The 13,265-nt window shown below is 42.9% G+C and overlaps 2 protein-coding genes across 4 annotated transcripts; both read left to right on the forward strand.

Annotated features, from left to right (window-relative positions):
* Positions 1–369: 369 nt before the first annotated feature.
* LOC139424617 (actin, alpha skeletal muscle 2-like) lies at positions 370–4,722 on the forward strand. Of its 2 annotated transcripts, none has more exons than XM_071176627.1 (7): positions 370–690; positions 2,409–2,548; positions 2,855–3,179; positions 3,295–3,456; positions 3,588–3,779; positions 3,880–4,061; positions 4,198–4,722. In XM_071176627.1, exons 2-7 carry the CDS (start codon positions 2,420–2,422, stop codon positions 4,339–4,341), a joined length of 1,134 nt encoding a protein of 377 aa, XP_071032728.1. In that variant the 5' UTR covers positions 370–690; positions 2,409–2,419; the 3' UTR covers positions 4,342–4,722. The 2 variants fall into 2 exon arrangements, with proteins under 2 accessions (XP_071032728.1, XP_071032729.1); XM_071176628.1 differs by having other exon boundaries at positions 639–1,520; positions 1,603–2,548.
* A 962-nt stretch (positions 4,723–5,684) lies between these two features.
* On the forward strand, positions 5,685–11,675 carry LOC139424582 (centriole, cilia and spindle-associated protein-like). Of its 2 annotated transcripts, none has more exons than XM_071176559.1 (4): positions 5,685–5,876; positions 6,644–7,050; positions 7,741–8,102; positions 8,650–11,675. In XM_071176559.1, the coding sequence occupies exons 2-4, from the start codon at positions 6,687–6,689 to the stop codon at positions 8,827–8,829; spliced, it is 906 nt and encodes a 301-aa protein (XP_071032660.1). In that variant the 5' UTR covers positions 5,685–5,876; positions 6,644–6,686; the 3' UTR covers positions 8,830–11,675. The 2 variants fall into 2 exon arrangements, with proteins under 2 accessions (XP_071032660.1, XP_071032661.1); XM_071176560.1 differs by having other exon boundaries at positions 5,739–5,869.
* The last annotated feature ends 1,590 nt before the right edge of the window (positions 11,676–13,265 follow it).

Below are 13,265 nucleotides of genomic sequence, written 5' to 3' on the forward strand. Positions count from 1 at the left end.
TGCATCTGACAAAGAACCGGGTAAAATACACCGAGATATTCATTGTTCAATAACTTGTAGTGTTCCATTAAACAACCCTTTATATAATCGCGCCTGCTCTAGCTGTAAAGGAATCAACATAAACCAATAAAATAACATGAATAGAATATGGGCTACCTTGACGAGGTGCGCTCAGGAAAGCAAGTCATTTGCAAAGAGTTTAACGGAAAAAAAATAATGCCACAGTCAATATCCTTGCATCATTGAATGATTTGGCACTGCATGCTGTCATAGAACGGGGAATATGGACGTGTGTAGTCCTGCGTCAAAGCGCGCCTGTGTTCAAAATGCCATGCTGGAGTCCGAACGGATTACACCCCTTGGCTCTCCATACACGGGCCGAGCGCTACAGTTTGGATTCGGGACTACCTCTCCATATATGGACCGTCCTGCGCATTACGAAGGGCGACCCTGAGCTCCTCAGCGCTCGTCTACGGGAGTGTCCGGTGCGCACCCGTCCCAAGAACCAAATATGGATGAATGGGTCGGGAGAATTCCTGTGGAATAGATGGGCATTCCTAATGGTTGTCAGGAGACGAAAAAAGGTGGATGGCGTCGGGTATATAAGGTTGACGGCGGTTGCTGTCAGTCCTTAGCTGGAACCAGCAGTGGTAAAGTTCTGTAACTGAGCTTCTTCTAAAAGAAAACCAGGTAAGAGAACGGGCCCGTGGAATATTAGACCACGCTGCTGCACGAGGAGGTCAATACGAGGAGTGTATTTTTTTCTCTCTCTGGGGACATTACATCATGGACTCTGGATAAGGAATTAAACAAATCAAAGATAATCTACACAGTATTGTGACAGTCCGTGAAACTTGGCAGCCAATCACCGGCACAGTTGAACTTTTAGCCTACTTTCGTAAACTAAACAGATTTCACCTGGCTGTCAAATTATTATTATAATAATAGAAGAATTGGATGAAAATGAATTTGATTTGATACATTAGTCTAACTGCATAATGTAGGCTAATGCGTGCATGTAAAAAAACATGTTGATTTAATTGATGAATGATAATTGGTCTTTGAGATAAAATGATTTCAAATTACATTTTGGTAGTTCATTTGATATATTAAGATAATGTCAGACAAAATATTGAATTGGTCTACTGGATATTGGAAAACCTGTTATGTCAGCAGAGAGCGAGAGAAAGAAAGAGATCCACAACTTTGTATTGAATCAAAAGTTCCTGGAACGACTGCGTTACATGCTTATAGGCTACCCTATATGATAGGTTACCCAATGTGTGTATTGATTGTTGATCTATTTAACCAGATGATCGACAGGTTTATAGTGCCTTACCTGAAATCCGTATTAATAGAAAACGTTTTCGTAATGTAAAATGACTCCATGGAACGATTTTTGAAATGTTTGTGGTCATTGTGTAATGTGCAGTCTAACGTTATCATGATCACTTTGGTAAAATTACCGAGACCACCGTGTCAGACTACCGTGTCATATTTAAGCAATAAGACCTGAGGTGGTGTGGTATATGGCCAATATACCACGGCTAAGGGCTGTTCTTATGAAATATGCAACGTGGAGTGCCTGGACACAGCCCTTAGCTGTGGTATATTGGCTATATACCACACACCCCTGATGTGCCTTATTGCTATTTTAAACTGGTTACCAACGTTACCAAAGTTATTTCTGTCATACTCGTGAACACAACTCTTTAGAGTGCGATAGAAATAGTATACAAGCAGTTTTACTATGACTTCTGCAGTGCATGACCATGGGGTAGTGAAATAATTAGGCAGTATAAAGCTAAAATATTGGGGAATACAATATTTTGGGGGAATACAATAATAATTTAGTTGAAAAAATGGATAATTGATGGAGTACTGTAGTGCATCTAATGCAGGGGTGTCAAACTCATTCCATGGAGGGCCTAGTGTCGGCAGGTTTTTTTTTCTTTTTCTCATTTTAATTAAGACCTAGACAACCAGTTGAGGGGAGTTCTTTACTGATTAGTGACCTTGATTCATCAATCGAGTACAAGGAAGGATTTAAAACCAGCAGACACTCGGCCCTCCGTAGAATGAGTTTGGCACCTGTAATCTACGGGTTAAGAACATACATTGTGGACCCCACTTTGGAACCACTGGTGTAGGCAACCTAATATGTCTGATGGCATTCTTGGTCAACTCTCAGTGTAATGTGATTCTTTCTGTGTGAAAATTTGTTACGAGTGGATAATCTTCAGTGGGCATCCATGATGCATCAGCAACACATCCGAAAGTATCGTTTTTACGCACAGAATGTCGTTTTTACGCACAGAATGTAGGTGCGTAATGTCAGTGAGAGATCTTGCAGTAAGGAGGCTACTTACAGTATGATAAACGTGTGTTCCTTTTGCACCTTGTCTCAGAACCCACCAAGATGTGTGACGACGACGAGACTACCGCTCTTGTGTGCGACAATGGCTCCGGACTGGTCAAGGCTGGCTTCGCCGGTGACGACGCCCCCAGGGCTGTCTTCCCCTCCATTGTCGGTCGCCCTCGTCACCAGGTACGTAAAAGCACCACTCCTAGGTATGGATAGTTATGTGAATGAAGGCACCATACCTTGTTTCACGATATAGCCTACTATGATATCCAAAGTACAAAGATATGCGTAAAACACATATGGGCAAATATACACGAATTCAAGTTCAAAAATGCATTTAGGTATAGTTTACTAGTGCTAACATGTAATTAGTCAGGTGTGACGTTTCGTTTTAGTATCCAATGTGTAGTGTACCGTTAGATGGTAATGTGTAGTTGTGTGCGCCATGTCCTTGTCGGTGTCTCAATGGGATTGTTCTGTCTCTTCCAGGGTGTGATGGTGGGTATGGGTCAGAAGGACTCCTACGTAGGAGACGAAGCTCAGAGCAAGAGGGGTATCCTGACCCTGAAGTACCCCATCGAGCACGGTATCATCACTAACTGGGACGACATGGAGAAGATCTGGCACCACACCTTCTACAACGAGCTGCGCGTGGCCCCCGAGGAGCACCCCACCCTGCTCACTGAGGCCCCCCTGAACCCCAAGGCCAACAGAGAGAAGATGACACAGATCATGTTCGAGACCTTCAACGTTCCCGCCATGTATGTGGCCATCCAGGCTGTCCTGTCCCTGTACGCTTCCGGTCGTACCACCGGTAAGAATTTGCCCCATGCACGCCTTTTCCCCCGCACACAACCCGCTATTTGTATTTCAAGTTGTTGGTGTTTGGGTTGTCTGCTTTACTGAATTGTGGTGTTTTCTGTGTTTAGGTATTGTGCTGGACTCCGGTGATGGTGTGACCCACAACGTCCCCATCTATGAGGGTTACGCTCTCCCCCACGCCATCATGCGTCTGGATCTGGCTGGTCGCGATCTGACTGACTACCTCATGAAGATCCTGACCGAGCGTGGCTACTCTTTCGTCACAACCGGTGAGCATGAACTTTGTGTTTTTGCACAGATATGCTTGTTTGGTCAATTTAAAGTATTAGAACGTTTTACGCACAAAAGCGCAAGACGCACGGGGATACTTTTACGCATTAACGGAAATGTTTCATTTCAGCCGAGCGTGAGATCGTGCGTGACATTAAGGAGAAGCTGTGCTATGTCGCCCTGGACTTCGAGAATGAAATGGCCACCGCCGCCTCCTCCTCCTCCCTGGAGAAGAGCTACGAGCTTCCCGACGGTCAGGTCATCACCATCGGTAACGAGCGTTTCCGTTGCCCAGAGACCCTCTTCCAGCCTTCCTTCATTGGTGCGTATTTACCGTTAAAGGCCTATAATATAATCCAACATAACATATTCGGCCTAAAGAGTGGTTGAATATTAATATTGATCTTTGTATACCTGCACAGGTATGGAGTCTGCTGGTATTCATGAGACTGCCTACAACAGCATCATGAAGTGCGACATTGACATCCGTAAGGACCTGTACGCCAACAATGTGCTTTCCGGCGGTACCACGATGTACCCTGGTATTGCTGACCGTATGCAGAAGGAGATCACTGCCCTGGCCCCCAGCACCATGAAGATCAAGGTAATTACAAATAAACAATACTTTTACGCACAGTAAAATAGTTAAAAGAGATGCCATTGGTCTGCATAATTGTTTCATTGTCATTGTGTTACCTATGGTACCCAGTATCTAATACTGCTTTTCTCACTTGGCATAGATCATTGCCCCACCTGAGCGTAAATACTCCGTCTGGATCGGTGGCTCCATCCTGGCTTCCCTGTCCACTTTCCAGGCTATGTGGATCACCAAGCAGGAATACGACGAGGCAGGCCCCAGCATTGTCCACCGCAAGTGCTTCTAAATGCATTGTCAACATCTCGCTCAGGATCCAAGAAACAACGGCACACCGCCTTGCGATCAAGGGACAACTTTATACAACTGTTACATTGTAACAGCGAAAGCTCAGCAAAACGGAGAGAATGACGTTAACATCACGACGTGTGAGGAAAAATACCAACATGTGAATGTAAAATGTACATAAATGTTATTTATTGACCGTCCATCATTTGGTATTTTTTGGTGAGCACAGTCTGTTTTGGGGACAGAGGGTGACCACAACGTTGTTTTCTCTGGTTACCCGATATTGGCTCAGAAGTACGTGCCATCTGTACTCGAGCCAAACATTATCAACTACTAACCATCAAGAGATCCACATAGGAAATAAAAACCATCTATTTTCAAACGTGTTTCTGTTATTTTGTTATTTTGAGGTGCATTACAACACAATCAACACTTAAAATAGGCCTTGGTGTGCGTTTTATGATGCGCAACTATTAAAAACCCATTAGGGTAAAGATTCATTCATTTTTGACACATAGCAACATAAATAGCCTAAACCTTATGAGACACTTTCAATTAGGATGCCTTTCAATGTTTTGAAGAACAAGGGCCAATATGACTACCTGGAACTGGAAGGGCAAACAATGAGCTCAAGTAGGCCAACAAGTGTTTAAGGAAATTGTTCTAAACGTCCCTGACAAGACAAACAATGTCCTGGATTTATTTTACTAGGCAAGTCAGTTAAGAACACATTCTTATTTTCAATGACCGCCTAGGAACAGTGGGGTAACTGCCTTGTTCAGAGGCAGAGCGATATATTACCTTGTCATCTCGGGGATACGCTCTAACCACTAGCCTCCCTGCCGCCAAATGGATATAAGGATATATATCATTGAGCCAGACCTCGTTCGTAATATTAACTCTATTTTACAATACTATTATCAATGTACCTAAAATACGAATTCTCTCTAACTATTTAACGAACATTTGCTTGTAATTTATTGAACTGAGGGATTGATTTTATTTTCTGTGTTAGATTCATACTAAACAATGACATAGCATTCTTTCACTAAGGAGGTAGTCGCAGCAAACCCTTTCTCACAGCAGATCTTCTTTGTCACCAAATTTGGCCATTCGACTGCAATACCAATACTGATATTGATTTTAAATCACATGAGCAGGCTAATCATTTAATATTTCACAACTGAAAAAAATACATTTGAGGCTGACACCCCCCACACAGAATTTGCATTATCCATCTATACTTGTTTCTAAAAAATAAAAAAAGATAACACACCTGTTGAAGCAATTACACGCCTAAGAATAAAATACATCCTAGGAAGAGAGGCGCGCCAGTACCATGCTGTCTGGACATGCGCATTGCACTTGCTATAGCTTTTAATGGATAAACATATTTAATGCCAGGGTTGAGAGGGCTATATTCGGACGACGATTCAATGCCGAAATATGCGCGACAACGGGCAATTATAATGGAGGAATACTTGAAGTGAAAATTATGATGTTCTGTAATTCTCCATAATGATGTCCGGGTGAGGGGTAAGCTTATACGCACTGATAATAACCTGTTCTGGTCGTGTTGACAACCACTATAGTGCGCAGGTAGAAGCAAACGTCGACGCCACCAGCTGTGCATGTTTTCGTCACCCTATTGCCTTTAAGTATTTACATGTAATAAATTACTTTTGGTATATGGGCTAACAATAACATTTCTGTAGCGATAGACCAGTGCACAGTGTTTTGATAAAGACGGCCGCATTGGCGTCAGCAATGTCTGCCTCAATCAAATAGCAGGCTCGGCTGCGCCATATTTGGGCAACAGAAACAGCAGATAAATCACAAGACGGATTTTTGTCGGGGAAACAATTTAGGCCGTGGCTGGTTTATGAATGGAAATGCTCTTAATAAACTTCATAACTAGGCTACATACGGCCTACACTATCCCCATATATTATGTTATAGTATTCTAAGCTTAAATAACATTGTAATAACGATGCTATTGCTACACATAGACTGTATATTTATAGCGTCAGATGGGCATTATGTGGCACAGCCTATAAGATAATCATCAGAAAGGCATGGGTTACTGTATTCGAGGGAGGGAAACGCTGATAGGTAATTCTAGAAGGCCCAGGTGCACTGGATTGCTCTGGACTGCTACAGGCTTCAGATCTGTGGTGGGACTGTCACCAGCAGCCTACAATGACACATTCTACACTCTTATAGAAACATAGGCCTAGTTACTGTTGCATCGTAGGGGTATGTATGTATGTAATAAAACTTCTCTTTTCTCCCCTCCTCCATAGTTTGTGAGCTAATCAAAATTGGACCTAAGCAGTAACAGGAATCATGGTGACTAAGAAAATCCGTACGGAGTACATGAAGAAATTCAAAGAGCCAAAATGGGAGACGTTTTCCAAGTGCTACGAGGACTCGGTGAAGTACAGGTTGACCAGGCGGGTGATGGAGCACGCTCACAAACCTCTGTGGTTCTGGGAGGGGTGGGATACCTCGACCGGGTCAGACTCCAGCGCCAGTGGGCGGTCCACCCCCAAGGTGAGGAACAAAGTCGCGCCTTTAGACATTAAACTTCTGACACCACCATTGAAGTCAGAATCAAGGGAGAGCCCGGAACCGAAGCCTCCTCCTGTGAATGGGGAACCAGAATTGGAGGCCAAGGAGTTTACACTCTTGGATGCACTACCACCCACAGGTATCTGTCTTCTACTATTGAAAATACTTGTATACACCTGCATGTTGATCCTATTGTAATAAGGCCTGCAGTAGACTATGCTTTTGAGCTACAAACATGCATGAAGAAAAAAGGTCTTAACTTGTTAGGTCTATATACTGAGTGTACAGAACATTAGGAACACCTGCTCTTTCCATCACATAGATGGATCATCACCAGGTGAATCCGGGTGAACGCTAGGATCCTTTATTGATGTCACTGTTAAATCCACTTCAATCAGTGTAGATGAAGACAGGTCAAAGAAGGATTTTAAGTCTTGAGACAATTGAGACGTGGATTGTGTGTGTGCCATTCAGAGAGTGAATGGGCAAGACAAAAGATTTAAGTGCCTTTGAACGGGCCAGCATTCCTGTGAACGCATTCGACACCTTGAAAAGTCCATGCCCCGATGATTTGAGGCTGTTCTGAGGGCAAAAGGGGTGCAACTCAATATTAGGAAGGTGTTCCTAATGTTTGGTATAGTGTATAATTCAAAAGGCACTCGCACATCTGAGCTATCTTTTTTGCAGGTGCATGGTAACAGTTGAATATCGGCCTCACGGCCTTCGTCAGAGCTTTTGACAAAAGAGCAGTGATACTATCAAGAGCAGTGTGCGGGTTTCTTCTTTTTCCTTGTATACTAAAACTACATCACTTTCTGCCCATTCAAAGAGTCTGTAATAGAGAACGGGGGCCTAAACGATCCAGATGAGGGGACAGTTAACGGGTCAGTAGTACAAAATGGTCCAGTGGCTGAAACGCCAACAGATGAGGGACCAGCAGACAAGGCGTCATCAGACGAGGAGCCGGTGAAGACTGAGCCTAAGCGTCGCCACCGCCATCGTGTCCCTCGCTCAGAACCATGTCAAAGGGACTATTCCTGTGACGACATCAAGCCTGCGCCCGTCAGGAAGCCCTCCAGAGCAAAGAGCCAGCCCCCAGCCATCACCACAGAGAAGGAGAACAGACAACCTCCGCCCCGGCTCGACTGGGCAGAGAGACACGCGTCATCTGCTAGGAGGTCTACAAATCAGGTAAGAGTGTGTGTGTGTGTGTGTGTGTGTGTGTGTGTGTGTGTGTGTGTGTGTGTGTGTGTGTGTGTGTGTGTGTGTGTGTGTGTGTGTGTGTGTGTGTGTGTGTGTGTGTGTGTGTGTGTGTGTGTGTGTGTGTGAGAGAGAGAGGCTGGGCATATGTGAGGTTAGTAAAAATGCTTTGATATTCATTCCATTTGATGTTATTTCAGTACCAGGCTTGCATTTGGTTTCTTAGGCCAGGGTATAATGATCAGAAGAGGCTAGCATTAGAGGAATACTGGATGAAAGCTGTCCAGGCTTACTGTGCATCAAACATCTATTCTGCAAATAAGATCGAGTTATGTCAGGGAAAATAAATAGGGGGGAATTTTGCGTCTTTTGGCACATCTTCATGGAAAGGATACCAGAGAAGCGTAGCTCATCATCCAACACTCCCCCCCAGAAACAATCAATAATAGAAGAGTGGTATGTATTTCGGAAGTGAGCGCCGAGCGCCTATCCTATCTCATTTCCCTAACCTCCCGGGCACCCCTCTCTCTCTCCACAGAGTCGCACATCTGACGCATGCGTCCAGACCAGACGGGAGTCGGATAAACGCTGTTGGGACGTGGACCGCAGGAGGGCACGGTCCGCCGACCTGGAGAAGATACGGCGGTCGGAGTTGGCCGTGGTGGATGACCGTTGGATGACCGAGTACATGCGCTGCTTCTCTGCCCGGTTGAGGTAGAGCACAAGGATCATGGGTATTCCTCCGCCACTGTCGACCTTTCTATTTTTAACACCATGTTTCCTTATTGAGGATTGGTTAACAGATCCAAATAATTGGATTGGTTTAGACACCAATTAGGGCCCTGAGGTTTTCCTGGCCACGTAACCTGACAAGGAAGAACTCGGGGCCCTAATCATAAGGTATGGTTGATTTGTTAAGTTGATCGCTGAGTTAACGATATGCCACTTTTCTTCCACAAGGGATGACACAATCATAGTAGAATATTGCAAGATATGTAGTTATGCTTCTAGAAATTAGACTGGTTTGTACATGTTTATGCTGCTGACTACAGAGTATGATTTATACTGTATTATTAGACATTCCAAGCATGATGATGGTCTTTACACTTCGCTTTAGTTTGGTGGAGTTTTTGACATTCTGTGTTGCTTATGTCATTTCAGGCTATAAAATCCAAAAGTTAGATCAGGGGTATTCAACCGGGAGTCCGCAATAATATATATACAAAAAGCTACAGTAGAAAAGAGGAGAATATTTTTCTATTGAACTTTATTTCTCTATTCCTAATATTGAGCTAGTTACACTCATTAGAGCTAATTACACTCATTGGAGCTAATTACACTCATTGGAGCTAATTACAGTCACTGGAGTATCTGACATACTGTAGGTAAAGCACCCGCTGGTAAGCTTTCTTGTCTTGGACACTCGTTTTTGTGAACACATGGCCCCAAAACATTTTTGAAGTTACCTTTCTAGCTAATAGGCTATGTTAGAGTTTACACACATTTGCGGGGGGGGGGAGCAAGTGTATGATGGGGGTACCTGGGGAAGAATTATTTTTTATTTAACTAGGCAAGTAAGTTAAGAACAAATTGTTATTTACAATGACGGCCTACCCCGGCCAAACCCAGACGACGCCGGGCCAATTGTGCACCGCCCTATGGGACTCACAGTCACGGCCGGATGTGATACAGCCTGAATTTGAACCAGGGACTGTAGTGACACCTCTTGCACTGAGATGCAGTGCCTTAGACTGCTGCGCCACTCGGGTGCAAGGTTGAAGACCCCTGAGCTAGATGAAAGGACCAAACAATTCTTGTTTTAGATATTACAGTATTTTCGAACTACTAAAAGCCATAGCCAAGGGGTTGTGGCGTTGAGCTGCAGAGAAAGAAACTGCTAGCGGGCTAATATCCTGCATTAGCTTTATTGTATTATGTTGCAAATTTCAATCTAAATCTAGAATGCATTCCAGAGGATTGTATTATTCATATTTCCATTAAAGCTCTTATCAGTAGTACCATGGATATTGTTGTAAAGTTGTTGTAAAGAAAGATACCGTTAGACATTGTATGACATAGTTATTGCGCTCACACCTGTATGTTTTTTGCTCTTTACATCTTGGCTAAGCCTGGTACGAACCATCCTGATCTCTCGAGCTCACATTCTGTTTCGCTAAACAAGGATACAGAATGTGAGCTCGCCAGATCAGGATGGTTCGTACGGGGCGACATCTTGGCAGCTTCGCCCACTTTATATTTTACAATCACAAATACTCACCGCCTCACGTATTGTAGTAGACGGGCTGAAATTGCAATGTAGCGTGGTAAAGAAATGCCCTTATGTGCTACATTACCAAATACGCTTTTTTTTTGTCACTCACCATCACCATTGTCTTTGACCGGTTTTCGTAGATTTACTTATTTGATTGGTTATTCATACTGAATTGTGATGTCAGTACCAAGTTCTGTATTTGTAATTTAAATGGAGGGCTATTTTGACAGAAATTAAGTGTTGTATTTGAATTCTTCATTCTTGTGGGTTGTGAATAATGCTCAGTTTACATACTTTTCCTATTTTTTTACAATGCTTATTGATAGTGCTATTCACTCAGAATGTTTTTACGTATAATGTACACTTTTACATTTCACTTTCACCAAGTCTTAGTTTAGGAATGGTTCCTTGAGAGAACGTTGGAATGACGTTTCCAGAACGTCTCACCGGGAACCTTGTAGGACACCAGCAGTTTTTTGGAGTGTTGAAATGGGTGTGGCTTTAATTGACTTATGCGTGTACAATCTGATGAGACTTTCCTCGTGTCTGCCAGAGGGGAGTTTTTAGTGTGTGTGATTGGCTGTGGTTGTATGGGCAGAGAGAGAGCTCACTGTTAAGAAGATTAGACTGGCATTATCTTACGTTCATCTTTATTCAGAGTGGTCAAAGTTCCATTGGTGATCATGTGACACTTCCCTCCTATGTCAGCATGGATTGGCAAAACAACCCGAGTCATTCTTTACTTGAACACTGCATTATTTATAAGGAGTTATAGGATTTAATGTCAGGTTATGACCAAGTCATGAAAACTGAAGTGGCTGCTTATATCACAGACAGGTTTGACTAGTGTTTGTGTATTCATTGTCCTCTACAACATTCCTTTATGAAAATGTTCATTCCAAGAACCGTCTCTCAGGAAGGAATAAGAGACACGAATGATTTGTCTATAGTCTTACTGTAACTACAATGTGAGGAAATGTGATGTACTGTTTCGTGGGGTTTGGAACACACTGATTCAAAACTAAATTGATTGTTTTATATAGGATATTAATTGTTTGAGCTCTCTGAACAAAGCTTTGAGTTATTTTTATGTGTGGATTTGATTTGCATAAGATATTATTTGACCAAAAGTGATACATGTATCATACAATAGTATATATAACCATGTTTGTGTTTTATTTCAACAGATGTTTACATTTTTGATCACTGTATTTGTATTTGTAAACATGCACAATGATATATATTTTCATCCACTTTGAAACATTGCTGTGAATTAAAATCATATTTGAATATTTGAGGAGTTGTTTGCTTTTTTTTCATGTTTATTTTGGAATTTGAATTAACAACAACACTGTAATGTATTTTTGCATGACCCCTATGACCCATAAGGTCTCCATTTGATCAATTAATACCAGTGATATTAAACATGATTGGTTTTAATTAGATTTCACTCCTAATTTAGGGTATTTCAACCTATAGCCCTTTCTACACTGCTGCTCTGAGGTCTGCCGATGTCACTGTCCACCATTGGCACCAGGGTTAAGAGTAGAGTACAGTACAGTAATCTATGGATAGTATCCTGCTACTATGGATAATCTATGGATAGTCCCACCAACCTCCAATGTGAGAAATATATAAGTACTTGTTTTAGTCAAAACAAGCACTCCAATTTACTACCATATTGATTCGTTAGTGAGGTATTGTGATATTTGGAGACAATCCTTTATGTCACGTTTCTCTTTTAGTTAAATGACTTCTTGTTCGGGAAGGTCATCTGCGCTCTATGGTAACGGAAAGGTTCAGTGAAACGTTAGAATCCCATACCAGATCATATTCTCCCTCTAGAATACTTCTGACGTTATCGCCCTCTATGACCCATGTGTCCCAGTGTAAGATACGGAGTACTGTATGATCCCAGTGAGGTGACCACCACAGAGCGTACAAAGCTTTTGTATTAAGTCGTCAGCCTGACACAATGACAGACTAGACAGGACCTTTCAGATGTTATGAATGATGAGTGAATTCCAGGTAGATAATATATCATAAGGTTCAGACAAAGGGCCTCTTAGAATGCAGATCTCCTGACAAAGGGTTTAGCACTGGCTATAAATACCAACCTGTCACATACCCACCTCCGACAGCTGATGGAGAGAGACAGAGTGTGTTTGTGTGTGTGTGTGTGCTTGCACATGGGTGTTTAAAAGAGACAAACAAATTGAATTTGTGGGTTTTGGGAGAGCGTGATGGTTCTCTTTTGATTGTTTAAAAGAGACAGAAACACTTCCTTAAATCTTTATGTGTGTGTGGCTTTCTTTTTCGGTGTGTGCGTGTGAGTGTCTGAAGTCAATCAAATCGAATCCCTGTTAACAGAGTAATACATGGATTACAAAGGAAAACTGACAGTGACAAGCAACTGCATACAACAGTGAATCCTTCAATCAGAGCCAAAGTCTATTCAAGCACATTCTACTCGAGAATTCCACCCCCAGACATCTTCTCACTCTATTTAAAGCCACCTGGCATTTCAAAACGCAATAGGGCCAAAATAGGTGCCTTCAGGAACACCACCAGCCGCCTGGGACTGAAGGGGGGAGGCTTTGGGTGTTAAATATAGCCGCCCACATGTTCCTTTGCCAGCAGAGAAGGACCCCTCCCGAATTGACAGTGTCTGAAAAACGTGTTTTGGAAAAAGTGGTGGGCTTTGGGATAAGGTGTGGGGGAGTGGGAGTGGTGCAGCAGTATGAAAGAGCTTGAATGGTCGAAGCTGGGTAAAATAGAGGGAGAATTGCTGTGTCGACGACAGTGAGTTGTGTCTGTCCATAAATGCAGTGGTTGCTCGGAGAGGAGCCGCTGAGCCACAGGAGGGCAGAACAGAGCCAGAG

Source organism: Oncorhynchus clarkii, chromosome 13 (genome assembly GCF_045791955.1).
Source record: "Oncorhynchus clarkii lewisi isolate Uvic-CL-2024 chromosome 13, UVic_Ocla_1.0, whole genome shotgun sequence".
NCBI classification, from domain to species: domain Eukaryota; kingdom Metazoa; phylum Chordata; class Actinopteri; order Salmoniformes; family Salmonidae; genus Oncorhynchus; species Oncorhynchus clarkii.

What these genes read in the sequence shown, in the direction of transcription:
- LOC139424617 (XM_071176627.1), top strand. Translation starts at nt 2,420, where the DNA reads ATGTGTGACGACGACGAGACTACCGCTCTTGTGTGCGACAATGGCTCC. An exon ending in TCGGTCGCCCTCGTCACCAG is followed by an intron (nt 2,549 to 2,854) that starts GTACGTAAAAGC and finishes TGTCTCTTCCAG; the next exon opens with GGTGTGATGGTGGGTATGGG. An exon ending in CGCTTCCGGTCGTACCACCG is followed by an intron (nt 3,180 to 3,294) that starts GTAAGAATTTGC and finishes TTCTGTGTTTAG; the next exon opens with GTATTGTGCTGGACTCCGGT.
- LOC139424582 (XM_071176559.1), top strand. Translation starts at nt 6,687, where the DNA reads ATGGTGACTAAGAAAATCCGTACGGAGTACATGAAGAAATTCAAAGAG. An exon ending in GGATGCACTACCACCCACAG is followed by an intron (nt 7,051 to 7,740) that starts GTATCTGTCTTC and finishes GCCCATTCAAAG; the next exon opens with AGTCTGTAATAGAGAACGGG. An exon ending in CTAGGAGGTCTACAAATCAG is followed by an intron (nt 8,103 to 8,649) that starts GTAAGAGTGTGT and finishes CTCTCTCCACAG; the next exon opens with AGTCGCACATCTGACGCATG.